This window comes from Tinamus guttatus, unplaced genomic scaffold (genome assembly GCF_059628265.1).
Source record: "Tinamus guttatus ecotype Peru unplaced genomic scaffold, ASM5962826v1 Tinamus_guttatus_pri_ptg000311l, whole genome shotgun sequence".
NCBI lineage: Eukaryota > Metazoa > Chordata > Aves > Tinamiformes > Tinamidae > Tinamus > Tinamus guttatus.
In genome coordinates, this window is record NW_028288845.1 from 1,563,513 (window position 1) to 1,589,604 (window position 26,092).

Sequence of the window (26,092 nt, forward strand, 5' to 3'; positions counted from 1 at the left end):
ACTCAGAATATGAGTCCCTGCAGCAAAGGCTGCACTTCATCTGTCCTTAATATCTTTGTGGCCTGCATTACCTCTGTGATTCAGTAGAGTTTTACATAAGTGATTGCAGTAATAAAAATACAATAACACCAGATTTGTGTACTGGATGGAAGCAAATTTGTGTCTAAAAGGCAAGATGATTCTTGTAATTGGGAACAATTACAAAGGATGTGATGTGACATTTACAAATAATTGTAGTAAAGTGATAGATTTTGGTGAAGTGCAGACAAAATTGAACATTATTAAACATGTTGAGAAGTGAGCAGAAATTCCCATGCTAGCCCGGGCCTATCTGGCAGGCTTCATAAATTTGATGGGCTTTGTGCTCACTGAGGTAGGCAGAAAGACTAGCAAGAACCCAGGGAAATTCCCACGGCAAATGTGTCATTAGTTCAAGTCCTGGGAAATCACAGGAAATCTGTTTGCTGCCATCCCATAGGAAAATCCAAAAAGATCTTCTCTATATCCCAGTGGCCTGGGACAGATTGCAGGCTATGAAGGGACTCTCCAGAGATGAATATGAAGTCAGTTTTGGCCTGCAGGTCTGTACAAACAAGAGGTTCCCAAATGGCTTCCCAAGGAGCAATCTGCTTGCACTTTAGGAAGTGGAAAAGTGCATGTTATTGGTTGTAAATGGTAAGATAGGAGATACATGAAATAGAAAACAGGTTCATTTAAGGACAAATCTTCCATATTATAAGGAGAGGACAGTGGTGAAAAGACCCCGGAATGCAGCTGTTTTGGGTAAATGAACAGGCTGCCATCTAATCCGATTGTAATTTGTCTGGTATTTACAGTATGGCTTAATCCTGTAGGATTACTGCATGGAGAAAGAACTGGGTTTGTGCTCAGTCTTTACAGAGGTAGAAATCACTGTAAGATGTGTTGAAAATGCACATAGAGCAAGCACTGAATGTCTTGCAATTAGCATGATCCACCATAAAAATCCTACATGTTCGGGGTTTGAAAATATAGTCTGTCCAGGCTATCGCTTTTGCAGTCTGTAATAATACATAGCTAAAGATAGTGGAAAATGGACTGAGAAAATCTTAATTTTACAAATCTTATGCAAAGCTTAAGGCAATCACAGTTCTAGGGGTTTCTTTTAAGCTGTTGGAGACCATATGCATAGCACAGGACCAACTGGGAAGGCTGTGTTTTCATATTTATCACTTCAGTGTAATTTAGTTCAAGCATTAAAAAGATTTTCAGGATTTAGAGGGTAATAAACAAAAAAACCCACAAAAGTTATGTCCCTCCTATGAAATCATGCTAGCAAACTAATGAATATATACTTCTAAAATATAAAATTATTCTGAGCACATTTCAAGCAAGTTGCTCAATGATTCCTCAAAGACACAGCCCTCTGTGACTTGCTGAAGCTCTCATTGCCATATGTTAGTTGAAAAATGGCACAATACTGGATTTTAGATTCAGATTAATGTATTTGCAAAATACTGCAGCAATTATGGAGAAAATTATTTCTCATCTCTGTTGTTACTGTAACTGTCTTTGTGGAAATTTTAACCTGGATCCAAAGTCAGAATTTATCCACTGAGTTTTTATTTGTGGGCCCTCAAGAGTGATTTATTTTCTGTGAAGGAGGGATTGCACAAACCTTATTTCCAGTCAACAATTTTAATATTCAAGTAAAGTTGCCCTTATAATACTTCCATATTGCTCTTCACTCTTCCATGTTTTCCTTTTCTCTCTGTAATTCCTTTTATAGAGTTCACTGAAATTGCATTAGTGGGAATTAGGATAATTCAGTGATCCTAAGGAGACTGTCACCTCAGGGCCACATTTTCTGAAGAGACGAAGCCCCAGCGACATTATCGAGTGCGCTCAGCATCCACTGGCTGCAGTTGTGATGTGTGCAGCCAGATTTCATATGCGCTTACTGTGCTCTCTTCTAAAAATCCTCTTGGGTGTTGTTAGCATCTTAAATACACATTAGGGCACATTTATGAAGGTGGGGAGAAAAGAACAAAGGAAAATAAATTGTGAGGCCAAATCGGAAATGAAAAAGTTAGGCAAGATGGTCGTGAAGAAAGGCAGAAAGATGGTGAGAACTCCTGCAGAACACTGAAGGGAGACATAAGCATGGAAAACGAAGTGAAAGAGTAAAAAATATACACATTGCTGATTCATGCCAGGTACTGTGCTTTAACCTTTCCTGCTTCTTGTGTGGCACCACGGAGCATGCCCCATAGCCTGCAGACCCCCTATGAAAACATGTCACCACTCAGAGGTTACAGGGAAGCTTTCCAAAGGTAACCAGCGTTATCTGGCTGGGTGCGCTCGGCCCCGCTCCCGCGGCGCCGCCTGCAGCGTCGCAGCGTCTGCTCTGGTCGCAAACAGGGAGGAGGTTTGCGACGTGCTCCTTTGGGAGTGCAGTGAAAGTGCCTAAGATTGGGGTAACATCGAAATTTCCAGTTCCTAGCCAGTGTCCGCTGCATTAGGGATCATAAACATTTTATTATTACCTGTCAGATTGTGTATGAAGGAGGAGCAGAAGTGGTTCAACTTGTTAAAGAAGAGAAGATTTTGATTGTGGGCTACTGAGACCCTCCCATGAGAAATCAAGGAGTGATAATGGAAAAAATGGTGCTTTTTTAATTCCTGATGTTTAAAGGGAGTTTGCAGCTGTGGCTCCCTATCAGATTTGAACCAAGGAAGGTGGACTTGATATGTCATTGTAAGATTGCTAACTTCTCGAAATTCGGATACACAGAAACAGCTGTTTCACTAGAACATATGTTTGTGATCACAGTAATCACTTCTCATTTGACAGTCCTGAAGGTAGACCTGAAAGAGAAAATGTAGACGAGTAGCATGGAGCAACATCAGAGAAAAAGGCCTGAAGGGTAAGAGAACATGAGCTTTGGAGAGGATGGTGCTCGTTCACCACTGATAGGACATGGTTCCTACCACAGGTCGATTGCATTTAGCTCAAACCTTAAGAAGACTCTTTTGCAGTTGCCACTTTAAGATAGAAGCAAGTTGGGGCATTGCAGCATCAGAAGTACTTTCTTTGGGTGCTCGCTTGAAAGTGCATATTCAAGACAGGAGCTGTATGTATCTACAGTCATAAAAGCCATGAGCTGTCTGGCCTGCTGGTTTTATCTGGGACTGGGAATGACTGAAGTGTAAGCATAGGTATGGTCAGCATTATTCAGGAACCACAGTTCTGAGAAAACGAGGTTCATTTTGTAGTTGAGTAGTCACGAGTGCTGCTTCAGCCATACCTCTCATTGGTGTCCTCTGTTGACAACCCTTGAATATGAAAACAAGTGATCAATAGGCTAAATATTTCAATACACATCAGCCAGTCTGGCCAACCGGAGCCTCTTGTAGAAGCTGACATGGGTCCCCCCATGAGCAATCGCTGTAAATAACAAAAAGAAAAGAACCACGACAAGGAAATTCAGCTCAGCTGCGTGTGTTGCAGGCTGGGTGGCAGCTCCGTGGCAGAACGCAGGTCTCCGGGTGCTGCTCCACTGCCTCAGCTGCAGATCACAGTCTTGTCTTGCGTTGCGTGCGGATAACTTGGCTCTTACACAATAGCAAGGAAAATGCCAGAGTTGAGAATTTCTGTTTGGAAAAGACATTTCAGTGGGTACCTATTTCTTGTTTGAAGTACATACTGTATCGCCGGTTTACTTGCTGTTTTCATACACATATGCGTATGTCAGCTTCAAAGGTGTTGAATAGTTCAAGTCCCTAAAAGGGGGGAATGTCCCCTCCACTTTAGGGATGAAGGAATGTCTGTGTTATACACAGATATTAAAATAGAAAACACGCATTTTGTGGTTTTGCTAATTGGTACCATGACATTGTCTCCTCTTCTAATTCAGCAATTTAGGCTCATCAAAAATCAGGCTCTCTCGGGATCGCTAGGGTATACAGAATCATTGAAGAAGACATAATTTCATAAATAATTGCTCAGGTTTTTTGGAAACAGCTGCTGGTTTTGATTGATGTATATGGATTTATTTATTCCTTCTGTTTATGTTACTTGGCTGCTTGATACAATTTTTGGTTAGCAATTTAATCAACATTTATTTTTATGAAGAAGAGATCAACTTGAGAAGAGCAAGAAAAAATAATAGAGACAGCAAAGCTATTTTCTTTTTGTCCATCAAGTTTCAAGTAAAAATTTCAGGTAAAACACTGAAAATCAGTTTCTTTTTAGGTTCAAAGTACAAGGAAAGTGTATGTTTTCTGGAAGCTGTTAAAAATAGCGGGGGGAAGAAAACCTTGAATTCAGTTGCTGGCATCTCCTTTACTGTGTATTTAGTAAATGTCACCAATAGGTGAAGCAACACTTGCTGCACTTAAGGGTGTGGATAAGGATAATAGGTTTGGAGTTTTGAGTGTCATTGATTTTTTTTTTTTTCCCTGTACTGTGCTTTCTAAGCCGCAGAAATATCTTAACCTCTAGGCCAGATCCTCAGGAGCTCTAAATCTCCTCTTTATTCAAAATCGGGAGAGCTACTCCCATTTACACCATCAGGGTTTCTGGCTTCAAGGCAGTAAATTTGTCCTTTGTGACCAGATCAGCTCAGAGCACAGAATGGTGAGCTGGAGAATTGTCTTTTTGTTTCAGATGGGACTACACAGTTCATGGCTGATTCAGAAATATTCACAATTCATGGGCGCCCAGAAATAGGAAATAGCTGCAAAAAAAGGTTTGAGGTGGTGACATTTTCCAGAAATCTAGTCATGTCTTTCCTTCAATGGAATGGATAAATGCAATTTGCTAAAATTCCCTGTGCAGTTGGAGAGAGGAGGCATCGTGGTCAGGTGTCTGGGTGTTCCTCTTGTGCAAGAGCTCAGGAAGAAAAACAGAAACTTTTTTTTTAATGTCTTTTCTTACCCAGAAGCTGAAATATCTGCATCATAGCCAGAGGAACTGCTCAAGATCATTGTTAAATCAGTCTTCCCTGCTGGCTTAGAATCTAAAACCCAGTTTCATGATCCCTTGAGCTGCTGTCATCGCGTCTTTCCAGGAGATGTAGTTTAATGAAATGCCTATCTGTGCTTAAAACTTAGCTGCAGAAGCTCTGTGATTTTAAGGGACTATGGTGGGAACTTCAGGGGTGAAGAGAATGAAGGCAAGAACAAGGAGTTCTGAAATCCGCTGGTACTTGGGACTGCTACTTCGCTTCTTGACGTCGCTTGAAATGTCTTTACTGTGCTGATCTGTGTAACAAAGACTGACAATTTCTTAAGCTAAGTGGCTTATGTATCTATTTTTAAAAACATAGGTTTTCTGGCATGTCTGATTTGCTTCCTGGCAGGGTGAGCTCAGTTCTTAAGCTCATCATTAAAGGCCCAATCCAAAGGTCCTTGAAGTACGAGATAAGGCATACTTCAGTGCATCCCATTATAAATTACGGCAAAAGGGCTTTTCTCCTTGTATTTGTATGTCATTCCTCACAGACCTGCTCTGCAAAGCCGAGCGCTTATATACCCAGAATGTAGCAGTGAATAACACGGAGGCAACGTCAATGTAGTACCTGGGACTGCAGGATATTCTACGTGTTTTTGTCAGTGTGTGGTTTACAGGGCCTATAATATTCTGGTAAAAAACTTAGATCAAACTCCTCACTGAGAAAAGGTGGATATGCTGTTCTTAAGCTTTCCCTAGGCCTTCGGAGAATCTGTTGATGATGATAGAGATCAAACAGTCAGAAATAGCTTAATTTGAGTTATAAACATAATTCTGGCTCAAATACTGAGCTATAGGGGATTATAAACATCTGAGGGGCAGGTAAGGTGAGAAGTACAGGAAATTTTACAGTGGAAAGAATCATCAAGATAATGTGTGTAAAAAATAGATTAATTTGCACTCAGGTTACCCTTACTCTTCGGAACAGAATTATCCATTCCTAATAGTTATTTTTTGGGTGCAACAGTAGCAGGCAATTAGGCCATCCTCAGGCTTCACTTGAGAGCGAGTGAGGAGAACTATTGTTCTTGGCACTGCTCGCCTGAGAGAGAAGCTGCACGTTTAAATTTGCCGGAGGTAGGAATGACTTTATCTGTATGTGTGACTCACATTCATGACTCAGAAGGTACCTTTTTCCAGGAAATCAAACCAGTTTGGCTGCCCGGGCGATGCTACCCGTATGCAGTGCATATGGGCCGCACTGGTGCCGCGCTGTCCCAAGGCACCGCAGCAGCGCCCGTGGCTCCGGGTATTCCTCAGTGCCGTGCTCGGTGCTGCTGGCACGTGTGGGTGCTCGGCTGGCAAGCGTGAAAGTCTTCACAAAACGGGTCCTCTCATTCGGAAGCAGAGAGGCACGAGAAGGAAGAACAGCGGAGAGGATTCGCTCTGCCGTAGGGAGCCTGCAGGGTTGGCCGCAGAGCAAAGGTGCTGGCGCCTGGGCCCAGCCAAGGCAGAGCCCAGGCCGAAACGGCGTGGGCTTGTGTCTGGCTTTGTGAAGCTGGGATCAAAATTGAGGCAGGACCGTTGTCAAGATAATTTCAGAGTTCATTTTTTTCTGATAATTTGGTAGAAAAAAATGCAAATGGGGCATTTGTTCTAAAAAGGAAAAGTAAATTTCCTAATTTGTTAAAGGAGTCAAGTAAAAGAAAAGCATTAGTAAAAGTGGCTTTGTAAGCAGTTAAAATACAGCAAAAACATACAGGAAGTTTATGTTTAGTCCAACTTCCCTTTTTTTTTTTTTTGTGCATGAAAAGGGTGTTTCTGTCACCAGTTTTTACAGCCAGTGCACATTACTCAGTCTACATTTTTCTGACAAATAAGAAATTTTAATTTACTGCTGAATCTGAAGGAAGATTTAGGCTTTAGAAAAAGGTGGAAGTGATCAAGCAATAAAAAACAAAAAGTATCCAAACTGCCAGTGCAGTTCAAAGGCTATTTTTTAGTTGAAAACCTGACAGCAAAAATGTTGTCAAGTTTAATATAGACCGTGCTTCTAGTATAGATTGGCATTTTCAAAGTGAAGCTTTTAAGCATAAGGTCACGAGCTCCGTTCTGTAACATTTTTCTGAAGTCCCTGGGTGTTTGGGCCTTGGCTCGCGCGTCCCTCCTGCTCCCCGTGGCAGTGCCGGGCACGTCTGCAGTGCAGCCTCCCCAGAGCGTGAGCACAAAATGGGGACAACGCGGTGGCCGTGCTGGGCAGCGGGCAGAGCACACGGGCACGACGGAGACCAAGAGCAGCCTCCAGCTAAGCTCTGCTTTGCCAAGTGAGTGGTGGTGGCAGTTGGGCAGCTCTGTGCAGCAAGCGGCTCTGATTGCTGCCCTGATGCCCACGTTTCACATGACGGTGCTGGTTGTCGAGGTCTGGGTTGGGGCTGGGGTGACGCTGTGTGCAGTGTCAAACACGCGTGTCGCTGCGGAGCCCGGCCTGGTGTCAGCGACACCAACGTGTGCACCAAGAAGGATGGGTGCAGGATGGCAGCATTCAGACTTCTCCCCTTGAATACAGCCATCCTACCCCTTCTCATCGTTAGCTCCTATTTTAGTGGGAAGAGGCACCTGAACAGAAAGACCGCGAATGTCCCCGTCCGCAGGTGCGAGCGCGTGTGTGCGCGGAGCTGTTTGCCTGAAGGGGCGGCATGGGCGAGCAGCAGGGCAGCGGGGGCACACGCTGTGCGAGAGAGACGTTTGTAACTCACCCACATCCACTACAATAAATTCACACTAATGAGCCTGGCCGGCTAGCCCAGAATAGTAACTGCTGGAAGGAAAATCCTTGCTCTGTTGAAGTCAGTCAAATTCCCTGTGACTTGATGGGCCGAGGGCTTTGCCTGAGGAAGAGGTTTGGAGCACAGAGACTTGCATTGGGCCTAAGTGCAAGTCACCTATTGCCAGCAGAGCCAGCTCTGAAAGGAGAGTCAAAACAGAAATCTGCAGTGAAAGTCAGAATAAAGTGTTCTGCTTAATTATTTAATCATGACTAGTCTGAGGTAAATAGTTATTAAGTAAACCTCTTAACAGGATGCCGAAAGGGCATCCTTTCCAGGAATGCTATTTGATTTAATGGTGAGAATCCCAGGACGCTGCTTTCTAATCACTTCGGTAATACGCCAGGAAAATGCTTTGCAAATGCTCCAGATGTTGCCTTTTTGGAGGTAGGAGCAGGCTGCGAGCTGAACTGCCGCAGAACAGGCGGGCTGGGCACATCGAGTGCAGCATGGCAGGAAATCGTTGCGAAATGACGACGGTCCCTTTGGAAAAAGGAAATGGTATATTGGCATCACTTCTACAATATGAATCACAATTTAACCATTTTAAATCAAATGATATTCTTTATGATAAAAAAGAAAGTTTTCAGTTTTTTTGGTCATCAATATACAAGGGTGTTTCTCCTCTTACAGTAGGTTATCAAACAATGTTTGTCTTGCAAGGCAGGACTTTTAAAACTTTGTCTGATGTTGGGAGATTAAATTAATTGAAACTGTAAAAATGTTTTTTTCAGATGGATTCTAAGATTTGTAATTTTCATAGGATATGGCTTACTCCCATAATGATTCCTCAGAAATTCCCAGTGCAGTTTCTGGAATGGTCTGTTCCCGCAGCACCCTCAGCGTATGAGAATCTCTTTGTCTCTCTTCAGAAAGCTGTCCTACTTTCTCAGATTTCTGGTTCATGTGTAAGCTGAATTTTTCTCTAATCTTTCTTCTAAAGCTTTGTATGATCTTTTCTTATAAATCCATTTCTTCTTTCGCTTGGTCTGCAGTTGACTGCTGTGTGGGCTCTGCCTCTTCCTGTCTGGTTTTTGTGCTAGCCAGGATTGCCCACACGTGGCTTGGGGAAAGCCGCGGAGAGCAGCCAAGCCGGGAGCGCGGGGGCACCTCCCTGCCCTCCCTTGGCGCTCGGCCGCGGGCAGACCTGAGCGTCGCAGCTTCCGAGGGGCCGGGCGCTGGGTCGCACTGAAAACCAAATCAGACCTGCCCTGCTCGCTCAGAGAAACGCTGCCGAGGAGCCCAGGGCGTTTCAGCCCTGTCTCCTTAAATGTTAGATGGTTGGTGAGACTCTTTCGGGCTTTCTATTGATTTTGCATGGAACTAGGTCAGTGCTGCTGTTAATTGAACAAGCTGGCTGCTGCAACTCTCACTTAACTGTAGAAAAGGAGTATTAAAAATTGATATGCAAAGCAAACTTCTGCTTAATTAGCAATGAGATGAAGTCAGAATAGACAAACCACCATAGTTAATAGAGATGAGGAAATGTCTTTCATTGACAATATAATATATTCTTGGTTTTTTGGAAAAAATGTCTTATGCACTGAGCATTATCTGTGTTTCTTGCATGCAGTATTAATAGCCTGTTTGTTTCTTTGGGAGGGCTCAGGGCACTTGCATAGCTGCACAGATCAGCCAAACAAGCACAGATCAAGAACGCCATTAAAAAGCAGCTCTGCTTTTGCAATGTGCTCTCGAGGTAACTGAAGTATCCGTGGTGTGCACGAGGAGGAGCTGTGCTGCTCGCCGGGCGCTCCGGGGACCCTGCTCAGTGGGTGCTGGTGGACGTGGCAGGCAAGCCCATTCCGTACCATTATATGGGTATGCGGAGGCTTCATTTTAGACCCTAGGAGTAGCACCATTCGCTTCCCAAAGTAGGGAAGTTTTGCCTGAAGTGATGTATTATTTATTTGGGTTTATAACAAACACAGAAAAAAGAATAAATGAATAATGCATGGCTGACTAGCTTACACATTTCAGCTCACAGCTGAGCAAGATGCTGCAGAACAGCCCGCGTTTGCAGTTCCCTCAGACAATTGCTTTTCTCTCTTCCCAAAAGCCCCCCAAATAATAATAAAAATGTGCTGTTTAGCACTTAGCATTACAATAAGAAACATCAAGGACCTGAAATTAATTCAGGCTTAGGAACCCAGCAGCAGACTGGCCACAGACTATGTATTCATTTGAATAATAGTTTTTGGGTAAAATGTTTTCTTTAGCTGTATTTTTCAGTTCACTTTGCTCTGAGTTTCAGGTTAACTAGGTTTCCTGCTTTCTTTAGCATTTACAAGTCTTCCAGTACCACAGCTCACATGCAACTGTCTAGGGTGTGCAGCCTGTAAAGGATCTTTCATAAAGGGGAAGTTGTACATGCCAATTATTTAGAAAATATGTTCTCTCTTAAGAGTTTTTAGGTACCATGTTTTTCTTGAAACAGAAAAGCCTGGGATTTAGGTGAAATAAATGAGGAAAATGCAAGTTTCTGAATATTGAAATAAGATGACACCTGGAAGAGCTCAAAACATTTGACTGCCTTTATGGGAATCTTAACCAACTAGATATTTATGGATATTTATGTATCCATAAATATTTAACACAGTGAATTATTTCTTGAAATTTACATTTCTATGTATTATTTTGGCTTAGGAGCTATTGAACAATAAAGATGCTTTCCATAATAATGTCAGCTCTCCAAACGCAGCGCTTGGCTGCTGGCAGATTTGCCCGCGGCCATCGTGCGACTCAGCACAGTCCCAGCCGCCTCCCCTGGCTCCCAGCAAGGGCTTCTAGCAGCAGGAGGTGTCTGAGGTATCTTAGTAGCTGCGTTACTGCACTTGCCAAATAAAAAGTTGTGCAGAAAGTCCTGTTACCTTTCAGCAAAATATGTGTGACCGCTTAGAGTTCATCTTTTCAGTATGGGATCAGTGCGGATAAAGGGGTCTGGTAAATCCCAGCCTTTCCGCAGTGTTTCCCTTGTTAAGAATATTGCAGTTTGTCTCGCGGTCAGTGGGAGGCTCCCGCGCCGTGGGGGACCCTGGGCAGGAGCAACGCGCGGGTCCTGCTTTCTGCCGAGGGCGCGAGGGGAAACGCGGCGCCGTGAACGCACTGCTGCCGGACACGGCGCGAGGGGAAACGCGGCGCCGTGAACGTGCTGCCCGACACGGCGCGAGGGGAAACGCGGCGCCGTGAACGTGCTGCTGCCCGACACGGCGCGAGGGGAAACGCGGCGCCGTGAACGTGCTGCCGCCGGACACGGCGCGAGGGGAAACGCGGCGCCGTGAACGTGCTGCTGCCGGACACGGCGCGAGGGGAAACGCGGCGTCGTGAACGTGCTGCCGCCGGACACGGCGCTCGTGCTGCCGCGCTCGCTCCAGGGAGCTGCGTCTGCAGCAGGCAGCGGCTCACAGGCCAAAAACGGCCCCCGAAGGCTCCAGTAATGCCCCAGGGCCTGGCGGGGGGAGCACGGAAGCCTTTTGCATCCAGCAACAACTTGCATGGTGATTTTTAAAACAAATTTGAGTGTTATTCCCAATGACAGACATCAGCGAAGCCAAAATAATTTTAAAATCATTTCCCCACAAAATATTTGAGAAAAAGTGAGATATTAAAAATGACTATTTTTTTCATTATTTATGTATTCTGAAGTGAGCAGGGAACGTAATATTACAAAAGGCTATACAAAATGCTAACCTGTTTTTCTGACTGTGCATCAGCGTTACTGATAATGATCAGCAAATGACAGTGATTTGGGTGCTGTGATGGGTTGCATGACATTATAATCTGCTTCAATCTGCTTTTCATTTTTAGGATATATTACTTTTTAGATAAACTGAGAACAGAAAATCACCAAGCAAGGATAGTGGAATGCAAATTTATGAAGTCTAGACAGCCAGCTGAAAAGTGATTTTCTACACCTTATAAAGAAATGCTCTATAAGCCAAGTTTTTATTTAGGCTGAATATTTCCATTGTTTCCAGCTGTTTGCAGAGAACTGCTGCATTTTGATTCTGCTGACAATAAAGCCAAGAATGCGCAAACCATTTTTATCAAGCAGCAAGTGCAAGCGGTTCTCTTGGGTAAATGAGGGATCCCTGCCCTGTGCTCGGTGCTCCGCGCGGAGCCGCAGCGCAGCTCAGGGCTGCCCGCGCGTGACAAGTGTCGCAGGGCCGCGGGCTCCGTGGGACACTCGTGGGGACGCTTCTCGATCAGGTAGTCACAGCGTTGCTGGTGGCAGCCAAATGACACGGTCAATTGACCCTGTTGAATGATGCATTCAGCTGATGGGGCATTCGTGAGGCCTGGCTCTGCGCTGTTGAAAGTGTATTCCGCCCTTTGCAATCCCTGCTGGTTTTGCTGGAAGGTGCAAGTTGGAGCCTAGGCTGAAGCCTCTAGTAGGGGGGATGTTGTATGTGCCTCTAAAAAACTCTGAAACCTTACCCATCTCTTCCCTTTTCCAAATATATGGCATCCAGAGGATGCGGATACTTCTGGTTTATAGAAGCATTTGAAATATATTTGCTCATAACTGTTATGTGGAAAAAGCACAGTGGCAGTATTTTCTGATTTATCAATGCCCAGAGGAAACATAAGGTAGAGAGCATCTTTTGTCTTTTTTTTTAACTCGGCCTCTATATTTCTGTGCAAGGCTCTTTGTATGAGCAAGACTCTGTACGCAGTCGCAGCCGGAGCTGTCACAGACATTTCAGAGCAAAGGCCCCTGAAAGGCAGCCATCGTGTTGTGTGGATGCAGACTGTTATTTGACCTTGTGTCCTGCTGGGGTTGCCAATGAGAAAAACAAGCAGTTTGGGTTTTCATTGCAGTGTCTTTTTGCATACATTAAAGTAGGTGAGTGACCTAAAAGTTCAAGGAAGCAGTTTGATTTTTGAGCGTCTTTGTCACACAAAATGTTTGCTGAATACTATTTATATGACTTGCTCAACTGAGGTTGTTATATAGGTTTCAGCTGGACACATTGCTGTGAATAACAAAAAACACCTTAGAGGTTGGCACAGGATATTATTAAATTTTATTTTTACTATTAATTAATAGTAATTGCTTTGTTTCTTACAAACCAGTTCATCTGCCGACTACAATGTCAAAGAACCCAAAATGCCGTTTTTTATTATTGTTGCCCATGGACAAGGTCTCTTGCATTCCATCTAGAGAGCTAATATCACCTGTACCACTGGTTGCTGGAGCAAGGATGAACCAGGGTGGGTTTTTCAGCCCTGTATGGATGGAAGTGGGATGAAGGTGGCTGTTTTCTGGGGCTGCGGCGCGTGAGTGGCAGCTCTCGCTGACCTGGTTCTTGCTGGGGGGAAGAAGCTGTTGCTGAGGCCAAGGCTGCCGTAGTGTCCCCAGGAGTTCCGCAGGCCACGACCACCGCGGTCCTACCAGGGCCCTGGGGAGCTGCTCTCCTCTCCAGCCTGCCCGGGGCTCCCGGCACTGCGGCCTCCCCGTGGCGCTCCCACATCTTGGGAATGTCTCTTATAGCCGCAGAGAGAGAGGGCTGAAGGGAAGGTTGGCCATCTGCGTGAAATGTAAATCCCCAGGCTGTTGCTACGTACTAAAGTTAAAATAGAGCATACTGAAGTTAGAATAGACCATTTATAAACCTGGACGACTAAATTGAGAGTTTGAATTGTAATGAACTGTTATGATTTAAAGTAATTTCTTAATGTGCCTTCAGTATGTGGCTTTTCTTGGGGATTTTTCACAGCAACAGATGGAAGAGTTCAGGAATAGATTGTTTGTTTGGTGTGTTGCTCAACCTGCAAGAAATGAAATAAGAGTGTCAGAAAGGAACAGAAAACCAGCAGCTGTGAAGAAAGCAGGCATCGCTGCTTCTCTTGAAAAATCATTCACCTGTGTTTTTGAAATTTCTCCTTCTTTTATTGACTCATGGTGTTGCACGTCATTTTCTGACTTCAAGGATTTTTCCACCAAGTGAAATTTTATCCTCTAGGTCACGGTGCTGGGCACACCAGAAATATTAACACTGGACATTTTTACGGGTCACCTACCTGTTATTAGTGCTCACGACAACTGCAAATGTATTACTTGCACAGTATTGCTTTAGGAGAGAGCTTCCTTGGAAAGTACCTGGAGAAGAAGTTATTTCCAAAGAAATGACACCTGAAAATAATTAAGATCTTTTCGAAAATTGTTACTAAAAGCATATTTTGATGGGATATCATTTTCAGAAAGAATGATTTTGTAGCATGAAAAGTTGTAACAAGAAAGTCACATTGTACCAACCTAAAACATCTGGTTTTGGTAATTTTAAACTGTATTGAAACTAACCCTCAGTACAGGTTTTAGGAACAGAAGGTAAAATTTTAAGTTGCCTTTAGAAGGTTTTATGATTACTTTATATGGAATATTGAGTGAAAGATTCCTACATGATACAGGTAATTAGAGGCAGACTGTAATGAAGTGTGGTCTTGTGTATTTTGTAGAACCGCTGGATGAGCTGAAGATCAGAAGTCACAGCACTGAACCACTACCAAAGCTGGAGAACAAGGAGAGGGGAGGCCATCACGGGACAGCTTCCTCCAGGGAGCCAGTCAAAGCTCAGGAATGGGATGGCACACCGGGACCGCCGGTCGTATCCAGCAGGCTGGGAAGATCCTCTGTCAGTCCAACCATGTTGGCTGGAAGCAACAGCTCAGGTACATCCAAGTAGAGAGCAAGGAATATCTCATCAATCTCCTTGTGAGCTGTCAATTGAGCAATTGTGTCAACAATTTGCAGGTGGAAGTAAACATCTATATTATTTAGACTCCCAGATAGCTCACAGAATCTCCCCATTAAGCTCCTGCAGTATTAAGCTGTCTCCTTGTGCTCTGTATTTGGACAGGCTTGGGATCATGGTAAGTAATGTAAATATGCCATTTAACTGCTTTAACAGAAATAAAGAATTCTGCCGGACACTGAGGAGGGACACTCTGGCAAAGAGTCTCTGTGCCAGTTGCACCTCAGGAGGACATTCAGAAACTCAGATGTCACATGCAGTGACCAAATGCCACTGTGCAGCAACAAGACTGTCTCACCAATGTGTACAGGGAGAAGACAGGCATTACTGATGTGCACAGGCAGCCACGATGCTTTATGCTTACATACAAATCTGTAGAAAAGTGGCTATAAAATCTGAAATTCATGTATGTCCATTTAAACCACTTAAATTCACTTATATATAGAAGTGAATTGTTGTAAATCACTGAAACGTAATGCAGCCTGTTTTATAAAATAACTAAGCCAAACACGCATGGCGCAGGGATATGCACCTGTGCTGTGTATAGCTCTGGGATAATCAGGACAGTGCCGCTTTTCAAGATTTGACAGGTCGCTTAAAAGATAAACTTCCTGCCTTATTGGTTTGATTGCGAAAAAGATACACTTCAAAATGTCAGTGGATCTCTCTCTTTCCTTGCATTGCTTGAAATGACTCCAGAAACTCAGTTTGAACAAACTTTGCTAGTATATCCTTTGCTTCAATCTTTTATTCTGGCGTCTTTTGCTATAATCCCCTCAGCCAGTCCTCACTGGGCAGCAAAAGTGACTTTCCTGCAAATCTCATGCCTTTAGCCACAGGTTATTTGGGTGTTAATTCCTTTTGTTTACTTGGGAGTTCTCATAATGCATTTTGGTAGGTAGGAATTTGGCAGATAAAAGCCTCCAGCTATATTAAAGCCTACACTAGAGAGACCTTGTTCTTAGTGCTACAATCATCTATGCTAATGCCAATAAAACAGGATTCAAATGTACCAAATCAGAATAATAGGAGATCAGATGATAAGGCCAGCGGTGCCTACCAACCCCCCTCAGTTCTGCCAGATGAACAGTACTGCACAGAATGGAAGGGAAATGAGAGTATGGAGTGAGTTCTTAGCAAAATACATCTGTCCAACCTTTCTGCATAAGTTTTATTTTAAAGGCTTGGCTGATCTCCAAAAGGAGACAAAACATGTTGGCCATACTGTTTATTTGGCATCAGGAGACTGCAATAGTTGTTGAATCATTCCTTGATTTAGTTGACTGTGTCTTTGTCTTACATAGCTAGGACTTTCAAAGGCTCATATGGAAAGAAAAATTACGGGAATATTTTATGGACTGAATTTAGACTCCTTTTTTATGATGAAGAACTCAGAGTTGATTATGATTTTTCTTTCCACACAGTTTTTATGACATTTCATTTGATGAATATTGCCTCTCGTCTGCTCCAAATATTTTTCCCCTGTGTCTCTAGCAGTTGCCTGAGTAACATGTTTTGCCTTCGGTCGGTGGGGCATTGCATTCAAAATGCTGCACACAGCTCTCACCAGCAAACTTGCACATGAGCTATAGCAGTTCATTCTTTGCAAATAAATTAGAGTTGTAACAGAATGCAACAGCAGAGATTTAGTATGTATGGATAGAAATGCTTTCTGGAGTCAAGGAGATACAGTGATGTTTTGCTAGCAGTTTGCAACTTAGATTTGCCACAGGGCCAAATAAAATTGGGGCAGGGCAATCCCCATTACAGTGATTTCTTGTTCTCTTTCCAGCATCATAGTTAAGAGAGAAAAAGCCTATGTTTGTGTGGGCAAGTCCTTGAAACACCACAGTTTGCAGCCTACCTCCTAGTTTGCACTGGGCCCAGACTGCTGCGGGGACAATTTGAAGAAACAAGGTTGAATTGTTCTGCTGTAACAGGGGCAGAATCCAGAGGGACTTTTCTGATGTATGTTGAATGGGCCATTCTGCTGAGAGGATAGAGTAGGAGTTAGAATGCAACCAACAGACAATGTGAGACTGGTGATTTTATGGGGTTCTCCAGATCCCCATACCTGGCAAGGATGATCAGAGGGAAAATGGGCTATCTCCAGGCAAGAACTTCAACTTCTTTTTCATTTTTTTTTCAAAGGAGCCTGCCTTGTTAGATGCACAGGGACATTACTATCCCCAGTGACTGACTGACCTCTTATCTGCCATGCAATTCATCAAGGCCCCTTTCTGTCTCTTGGCATCTATTGTTTCATACAGAAAGGGATGTCAGTGTTTTTGGGGCAGGCTGGCTGTTAAGAAACTCACTGCAATTGTAGTGAAAAGCCAAAGGAGCTCTGTGAAACAGAAGGCTGGGATAGCTTCCTGCCAGGAGCTTTGAAGAGTATTTTCTGGAATGCTGAGTTTTTTTTTTTTTTTTTTTAAACTGCAACCATGAAGCATTTCGCATTGCCACCTGCTGCTAGTGACAAGCATTGCACTGCCTTTTACATATTTCATATAGTCTGCTTAGCTGTTGTGTCCTATTTTTAAATCACCATCAGCTTGTCACTCAGCCGACCCATTTAGTATTCGAGTTGAAAACCTAGCAGATAATTGGTGAGGAAGCAACTGCCCTTCCTTCACTGGAATTAGTGGTTAGAATTGAGGTGGAATTGCAGAAGGAATGACGAGCTAAGCGCCAGCTGTCCGGGAAAGCAGCGACGCTTGGGAAAGACCAGGCACAAGGTGCCTTCGTCGGCCCGAGGAGGGATCAGCGGCCAAGAGCAGCAGTTCTCTCCACCCAAAGGCTGGGGGTTCCCACCAACGCCAAATTCTCTCCTCAAAGGCAATATTAAGGTATCACTGTGCCCCTAAATCCTCAGGGCGTCTGCAAGCTCAGGCAATGCAGTCCCGGAGGTGGCAGTAGCCCTGTGAGCAAGGTGCATCCCAGGGGTTGCCTCTGGCACTGCCTCGCGCCGCTCGTGCCCTCGCGCCGCTCGTGCCCTCGGGCTCCGCGAGCGCCCGGCGTCTCGTGGGGAGCAGCGCTGGGGCTGCCGCCGTGGCGGGGACGGTGCCGCGGCGCGTGGGGAGCGCCCGAGCGCTGCCCAGGGGCCGCAGTGCCGCTTACCCTGCGCCCGGCGGCTGCGCGCCAACCCGGCGGCGTCACCGTCGTTCGGAATAACGCCAGTGCCGAACTGTCCATGGGGTCCAGAGCCTGAGAGCGACACTATCCTATGGCAGATGCTGCAGCGGAAAATAATCAGGGGAAAGTTTAAGAAAAAGAAAAAGAAAAGAAAAATAGAAAGCATTGCCAGTTGAATTTGTTTATTCCTGACTTCATTGCCTAAGGTGTTGTCGTGGACCTGAAACACAGCAGTTTAGAACAAACCTTAATTTAAAATAGACCTCATCTAATGCATCTTTTTTTAATCTGATTTGTTTCGACCTTTTTGATTTCTGCTACACTGAGTTACACAGTTTTTAGTGATTCTTTTTTGAAAATAGTTCAGTTTAAGATCAATTCACTGAGCAGCTTCAAGTCCAAAAAAATATTAACTGGCAAAGTGTTAGCACACACTTTCTTCAACCTTCAGATTTTGTATTTTCAAGCTTTGTTACAGCTTACTCACCTTTTTGGGGAGACCAATATGGCTGAGCTAATATGAAGACAGTAAGTGTGATGCATTTCCCCACTATACTTGTTTTCTTTTTCCTTCTTCATTTTTTTGCATGTGATTACTCCATAGCCTGCCACATCGCCTTGTTTAATTCAAAACGTGCTTCTTGGCAGCTGTAGCAAATAAGCAATATTTCTCTTTTCATGTGCAAAGAAGAGACTGTGACAGGATAAGAAGCTTCTCCAATGTAAGTGACAGGCAGAGTATTTTTTTGAATTAAGATTAGGATAGGCAGAATGAAGTCTCCCTTGGCTGAATAAAAGAACTCTTCCAGTTAAGATCCAAAAATAAAAATCGTGGAGAGCTGTTGTATTTCTGGAGAATATAGGAAACCATATCACAATGGTATAAAACTGAAAAATATCTCCAAAAAATCATGTCTCATCTCAACATTCTGCTTTAAAAGTCACAGGCACCCCTCCCAAATAACCCTACAACCAATCAAACTGATTTATCTACACTTAAGATGACAGCATTTGATAACACTTTTGAAAGACAGGACATTTGTGTGGGTGCTTAAATCCATAATTAGGCACCCGATTTTAGGCAATCCTGTTTGTAAATGGAAAGTCTACATTTCTGTGTTGGGCGTTTTCTCGTAAGGTTGTCATCCCTCACGCTGTCCTTTGGGGCTGTTCCGTAATACCCACGTGTGATCCTGTGGGCACCCACAGGTCCATTAGTGCTGGTCCCGTTTGGGCCGCCCACGTTTGCAGGGTTACGCAGGGCCGACGGCTGCGACGCGGCCCCCAGGGCTGCCGGGAGCCTCGCGCTGCTCGCGGGCACGGCTCGGGGACAGGTCCCTGCTGACCCCGCCAGCCTTGCTCTGCATCCGGACCTGGAGCCTGGAGGGGGGTCAGGCCGCGCGAGCCACGAGGCACAGAGCAAGTGTCATTTGAAGCTCTGCAAAACAATACTCCACACATTGCAGCAGTTAAATATAGCAGCTGAATCTTTTGAACACATTCGTGCTTGACATTTCTAGACAAAGTCTACAGTCTCTGAGCAGTCTGCTGGGTTCAAGCCTCGGGATGCCCACTGATTGCAACGGGCACTGCTGATGGTTGCTCGCGTGCTCTGCATCCCCTGGCCCCTGGCCAGTAAAGCACTTAGACATGTGCCTGTGAGCTTGGTAGCTCAGCAGTAAGCTCTTAGCCCTGGTTGCTATTTGAGGGGCTTACAGCAATGTCAAAAAGCTCCTGATTGTGGATTCAGAGCAGGTCTTGTTTTTGGAGGGGAGCCCTTGGTTCCCTCTCCCTGGCGATTTTTATTAAGAACCAGAGGACACACAGTAAAGCAAAGCACAGTGCAGACATGTGGCTCTCTGCTACCTTAATACACACGTAGATCCACACAATATCATTGACCTTAAGCAAACGGATCCTCCTGAGAGAGCAAATATTTACAGAGGCTTCCCTGTGTGCTCATCAGGCTGGCTGGCACAGTCCCCTGCTCTGCGCCACACGTCACTGCCACAGAGGGACCAAGCGCTCTCCAGACTGTTCATTTCAGATGTCAGCACTGAGCTGTCTCAGTATGGTCCACATGGTACTTTCACTAGAAACCATCTCTTGTTTCTCTCCTTTTTAAACAGCCAAAAGGAGAAGCTGCTATTTCAAGTGATCATTGTACTCAAAATCCTGTTAGCTTCAGTACATTCAATAAAGTTTACAGGAAAGACAACATGTGGCAGGATACAGAGAAATGAGTTGGGCATCGCTTCTGTGACAGACCATTTAGGGACTCTCTTTTTTCACAGTAGTGTGCAGTAGGAAGCTGTTATTCACAGCACAAGTTGTGGGAGAATAGAGCAATTATTCAGTTGAAAAATACCTCCACTGAAGCCAATGGAATGGGTATTAAAAAGAGGAGCATTTCCCCTTTTAGTGCATAAGGCAATCTCAAACTTTTAAAAAGCTACATGGAGCCTCGTGTGGAACCTCTCTCTTGGTAAAGTTCACCATGGGTATTGCAATAGTTTTCTTAGTACTATAAAATATATTACATGGAGATAAAGAAGGAGCTAATACTTCATCTGAGTGTGATAGATTTTATTTCTTTGATGCTAGATGAAAGGACTGTTTTTGGCAAGGAAATGGTAATCTCTTGTTGTTGCACATATATCCAAAGTGGAAATTATGACACTCTGCTTTCTCAAAGCAAAGAAAACAACTCCGAGGCAATGGCAGACGACTCCCTTGGAGTTTTTGACATGCTGGGTGCTGAATTTTGCTTGTCACAGCAAAAACACTGTGTTTCTATTTAACAGTAGGGGAAAACAACCAAAAATTCCACATTTTTTGCCCTCATGAAACCACAATAAAATTTCAGGAGGGAACAGACATGAGATCCATTAGCTATTACTGAAGAAAACAATCAGAATTCTGGCACACAGTCTGTGTGAAATCAGAACAAAAACAAATCTAATCAAACCTTCAGAATAACTGCCCAAGTCCCCAAAAATACAGAATTATGTACAAAATGCAGGGTTATGAGGGGGATCAGTCTGTTGTTTTCTTTATACTTATTGCCATGTTGATTCATATTATGTTTGCAGACTTACTAGGGATAAGTAAATTGAATAATACATTCATCAAAAAACATAAATATTTTTTTCTGCTTAGCCAGCTGGGTGTTAACCAACCTATTAATATTTAGCTGATGAATATTCACCCATACAGATGCTTTCATTGGTCTGAGTGCTCCACCGTAAGTGAACAGCCCTTCCCCACACCCAACTGAATTCTGAAACATCTTAGGCAAATAAGGAGTTAAGGTGATAAAACAAAAGCATCCGTGAGGTGGAAGGCGCATCCCCCAGCATGCTGCTGGTGGGGGGCATGATGTGCCCAACGTCTCGGGTTTTCCATCGGGTACCAGGTGAGCTGCAAGAAGTGCCAGTGATGGAGCACTCCTCTTGAGCAACGGGATAGCCAATGGCTCCTAGAGATCCCATGCAGGAGAGGGATTTGTATGAAGCAAATAGAGACAAAGCAGCTCTGATAGTGGGAAAACACGTTTCAGAGACACACAAGCAGAAAAGATACTTGAGAAAATATGTGCTTGAAAGGCAAAATTTCTAAACCAGGGTTGCAGGAGGCATGTGTCTTTCCTCGCTTCCTGAAAAGAAGAGACTGAGTAGGAGATGATCTTTCAAACTGTCATTAAGGAGGCATGGTATTATTAGTTGTTATTCAGGTTAAAACACTATCAGCTGCCTGGTGTGATAGTTCCTGATCTCAGCATTTGCACAATAAATGAAAAGATGAGTGCAAGGCTGGCAGGAAATGGCATAAAACATGAGCAAGATGAGAACATTCATCCAAGACAAAAGTCTTGAGTTGAGAAGAGAGGTTTCCTCGGTCATGAACAGGAAGTGTTGTAGGACAGAAGTGTTGTAGGACAAGTATTTTTCTCAGCCAGAAACAGTTAGACCCTTTGCTCAGGAGAAGAGTTTCTTCGAGGGCAGTTGTTGGGTGTCACACACTGTAGGGCAGCACTTGTGTTACTGGGATGAAGCCCAGACCCACCAACCTTATTTCACGATTGCTCAGCTGCATGGTCACGGTGGCGTTAACTGTCGTAGCCTGAATGGGGGTCAGTGGGGACCTTCTGGAAAATGTGTGTGTGCAAAACAGAAGGAAGACTAAACAACGGTGTGATTTCTGAGGAGGAGTTCTCTGGAATTGGACTCTCTGTTTTAATTCAAAGCTACCTCCACTTCTGTAATGGCCTCTATTTGAGGGAACTAGCTACAGAATTTGCCACTGCTAAAGTCTGTATTTCTATCCTTTCTTCTTTCTTTTCTCAATTCAATGCCATTAATATCAGATTTCCTAGTGATCTTTCAAATCTCCAATGCCATAGTATCCTAACTGCTTTTATGTATTTCCTTCATTTTCTCTTTTTCATGCACAATCAACGTTTGGGCAACTGTCTCCTCCCTCAGGTGTAGGTCGAGAAATGAAAGCACAAGCCTGTTATTCCTACCATATTTAATGAAGAGGAGAAGAGGGAGCTGGGGAGGAGCAAGAAAGTCTTCCTTGATATGCGAGATACCAGCAGGGGAGGAGAAGGCTGGGATGCGGGAGGGGTTTTGTCCCCATTCTTCCAACCCCAGCTTCTCTTCTTCATGCAGCCCAAGAAACAAGAGGTTTCACCTAGAAACCCAGCCTGGGCTCTCAGATCACCCTGAGCAAGGTGATCCAGGGCCCTCTAAGGTCCACCTTACGGCATCACTAACCCACCTCCTCTTCACTGCTTTCCTTCTCCCTTCCTTCCCAGAGCCTAAGTCCAGCTGCAGACTAGGCCGCTCCGCGTCCACGTCCGGTGTGCCTCCTCCATCCGTGACTCCGCTCAGGCAAGCCAGCGATCTCCAGCCGAGCCAGGTACCATCGTTAGCCAATCGTGAATGACTCCATGTGCTGCAACATGCCAAACGTTTCTCACCTCTGTGTCTGTCATTTGTTATAGTAAATGATTCTTTTCTTTTTGTCTTATTTTCTGTGTGTGTGCGTGCATTTGTGCGCATCTCTCATTGGCAATGAAATTCCTCTGACCACAGTCAGGAGAATTTTCTTTTCTCTTAATTCCTTATATCCTTTTCAGTCTTCATTCTGTAATATGAATGTAGTAAAACTGTATTGTATGAATTGACTGAGTTTTTTTATTTTTTCACGTTCTGTGTACTTTTTTACTCTCGTTAAAATTTATCAAACTTTGATAAATTTATCTATGTTTCAGTGTAGATTTCTTTTAAATGTTTTGTCTAATGCACTTGCATCAATGTTTGGAAATGACTTGTACATACCTTTGACTTCTGCCCAGTTGTACTATAATACTTGTGCCAGTCTTACATTTGTTTTAAGCTCGGTGCATGATTGTATTACACTGTGATTTATCACTGACCTGAAAATTGCTCTTACAGCAAGTTACTTTGTTTAGTTGAGGCAGCTGGACTCTCTTCAGCCGTAGGCCATGTAATGCTTACAGGTCTATTAAATAGTCTGCTGTAGTTATGTTTATTGTATATTGTAAGGAATCAAAAACCAAACCTAAGAGGGAAAATCTCCTGTATCTTAAACAGAGATGCATTTTTTTTCTTCCTATGAAAAACAGAAATGCCACATAGAAAGAAATGTAAGTATTTGGGTTTGGCAAGTTTCTCCAATAGAGAGAAAATTCAAAAGATAAAGACATGGGAAACCTACACTTACCTTTATTTTGTATGCTAATACTGAAATTGTATCATTTTGCTGTGCAGATGTGTATTATTAGTTTGACAGAACTAACTGCTGAGAGTAGCAATTGAGAGAAGCGGTTTCACTCCAGCATGACGGGAATGCCTTCTGTCAGCTCAAAGCATCCCGGTGTCGTACTGCTTGCGTGTGTGTGCATGGGCCTGCACATCGCTGCGTGTATGTGTGCGGCTATACGGATGCACAGAGCCAAAAACATATATGTATAGATGTGTGCATACATATATGTATAGGCATACTCACCCATACGCACCCCCATGCACACAAGCACCCTTAGAGGGTGAATTTTTGATTGGCTTTCAGGGAATTGGTCCATACAATCCCACTGCATTTCGGTGAGGCTTGAAGGGAAAGCTCCTAGGACTGCTGTGCAAATAATCCCATAGTTAATTTTGTTTTAGCTTGGTGAGTTTCTTCAAGAAGTTCTTGCCAAAGCAGAGGCTAGAAGAGCAATGCCAATCCATGCAACCCAGGATCTGACTGTTAGGAAGGTTGTATTTGGATAGCCTAGTCCATATGTGTTAAAATTTTTCACCGTGCCAACTGGAAGCTATTCCATTACTTCTGAGTCCTGCTGGAAACAATGCCTAAAAGAATTGTGCACATTACTAAAACATATTTTGCATAAGGAAATCAAGCCCATAATCGTGACTCAAAATGACAGCCTGTTTTAATACCATGTCAAGTGCTCCTGCATCTAAGAAAGAAATTAGGGCAATTGTACTTCCGAGTGTCCCAATGTTCATGTAATATATGATTTTTTGATTAAGTAAGGCTTACAGCAGGCATGATGCTTTGCTTGTTACTCAGTAGCAAAGGCACCTTGGGTGTTTTGAAGGGGTTTTAGTCTCTCGGTTTCTATTAAGAAATAAACAATAAGCCTTGAAAGCAGAAACTGGTGTGATGGGAGAGATAATGAACCTCTTAGAAGCTGCAGCCAGGGTTCACTGAAACTGTGAAGGAAAAATCCACCTCACTTAGAGAAGAAAGGAACAAAGACGATAAGGGGATTTTTCAAGTGACTGTAGAGGGTATTATTGTTAATTTAGTAATGTATGGTATGGACATGGCTTCATGAAAAACAACAAAACGTGGTGAAAGCTTTCCTCCATGTAAGTCTTCCCTTTAGGTTGTCAGTCTACTGTAGTCAATGTGTTAAGTTGTCATTAATTACAATGATGTTATTTTTAAAAAATGTGGACTTGATTCCAGTTGATTGGAACGAGGTCTCGTTTTCTCTGTGGAAAATACAGACAATACTTAATTCCTTCCTTTATGCACCTACCGATTCCATCTTAATGTGCAAATCACCTGTGGCAGGTAAAATGTGTTTGGAAATGACTGGGACATTAGCCCATTCTGAGTCTTGTGGATTGTGGCATAGAGGCTACTTATTTTTGTATGCTGTGGCTGTTATAGAATATTGATACTGGTTTCCTTAATCACATCAAAATCTACTAAGTTAGATTTACAACAGATTAGAGGGACACTTTTTGTGTGAAATGGACACATGTGACTTTCACAGGACACAAGATAGAGAAATCATCATCAGGGAAAGGGCAGATTACTGTGTTTTTTCCAAAACATTTAAGCGCTTTGTGAAGATCTGGATTTGCAATTGAGTTCTCCAAGGCCAATAATTGTTAATAAAAAATGATTTGTGCAAGTGGTGAGTATGTTTAACAGTTAAAAATAAGTCTGAACTAAGGAAACCGACATTTCAGTCCTGATCAAATATTGGCTAACAGCTATTGACATTTAACTCCTCTCTGCCTTATTTTCATATTTGTTTATTGATGAAGGACTTGTGAGGATTAACTAGCTGATATTCGTGGATATTGATATTTTCGTGGTGTATAGGCACTGAGCATTACAGTGATCACTTCTAAATTAAAAAGAAAAAAGTTTTTTTTTTTTCCCCTATATATGGAGGGGAATTAAGCAGCTGATCTGTGATGGAGAACATTTATAAATGATCTGGTGTATGAGTGGCCAGGAACAGAAGGCACCCTGACCCAGAAGGAGAGCTGCTGTGGTAAATCGTGAGGGCATTTTGAAAGAACTGGTTGTAAAAAGTAATCTTGGATTAAGCATGAACTGACACAAGTTAAATTGAGGGGTAAACAAAAGTTATCTTAGAACTGAACTTATTGACAGTGCAAGGGCAAAGTTTAAGAAATAGAGGAAGCAGCAAAGAGAGTGGAGAGCTGGAATATGCCCCTAGTGGCCCGGGTGGCAAAGGAGCGCTCGGGGCGCGCAGCGAGCAGCTCTGGGGTGTGCAGTGCCGCGGCCGCGCGCCGCTGCCCCGGCCTCCTGCCATCCTCCCGGCCTTCATCCCAGGATAGCACTGAGGGACTCCCGCAGCCTGTGCGACACACGCGTGCACCCAGCATGTCCTTCCCTAGCACAAAAGGAGAAAATGATTCAATCAAATGCGTTGTAGAAGTCCCTCTGCTGGCTTAGAAGAGCATTTCACACCCATGTGTTTACTGTACATAAAATATCATCTGTAGGCTTGCCAGGCTTCTGCTAAACAGTCTTTAGCACACAGAAAACTATTGGTTTCCATTAAGAAAATTTTATAAAAAAGAAAGAAAGAAAAAAAAAAAGAGGAACCAGTGTAACAAGCTCTGAATTTTTGGTGCAAATGA

At 43.6% G+C, this 26,092-nt stretch overlaps 1 protein-coding gene across 1 annotated transcript in view; it reads left to right on the plus strand.

Moving 5' to 3' along the window:
- The window catches only part of NYAP2 (neuronal tyrosine-phosphorylated phosphoinositide-3-kinase adaptor 2), a 118,667-nt gene that overhangs the window by 69,738 nt on the left and 22,837 nt on the right, over positions 1–26,092 (plus strand). Inside the window, exons 5-6 of the mRNA XM_010220024.2 lie at positions 14,218–14,430; positions 22,468–22,571. Of these exons, the coding sequence (XP_010218326.2) occupies positions 14,218–14,430; positions 22,468–22,571 (317 nt within the window). The remainder of the gene's footprint in view (positions 1–14,217; positions 14,431–22,467; positions 22,572–26,092) is intronic.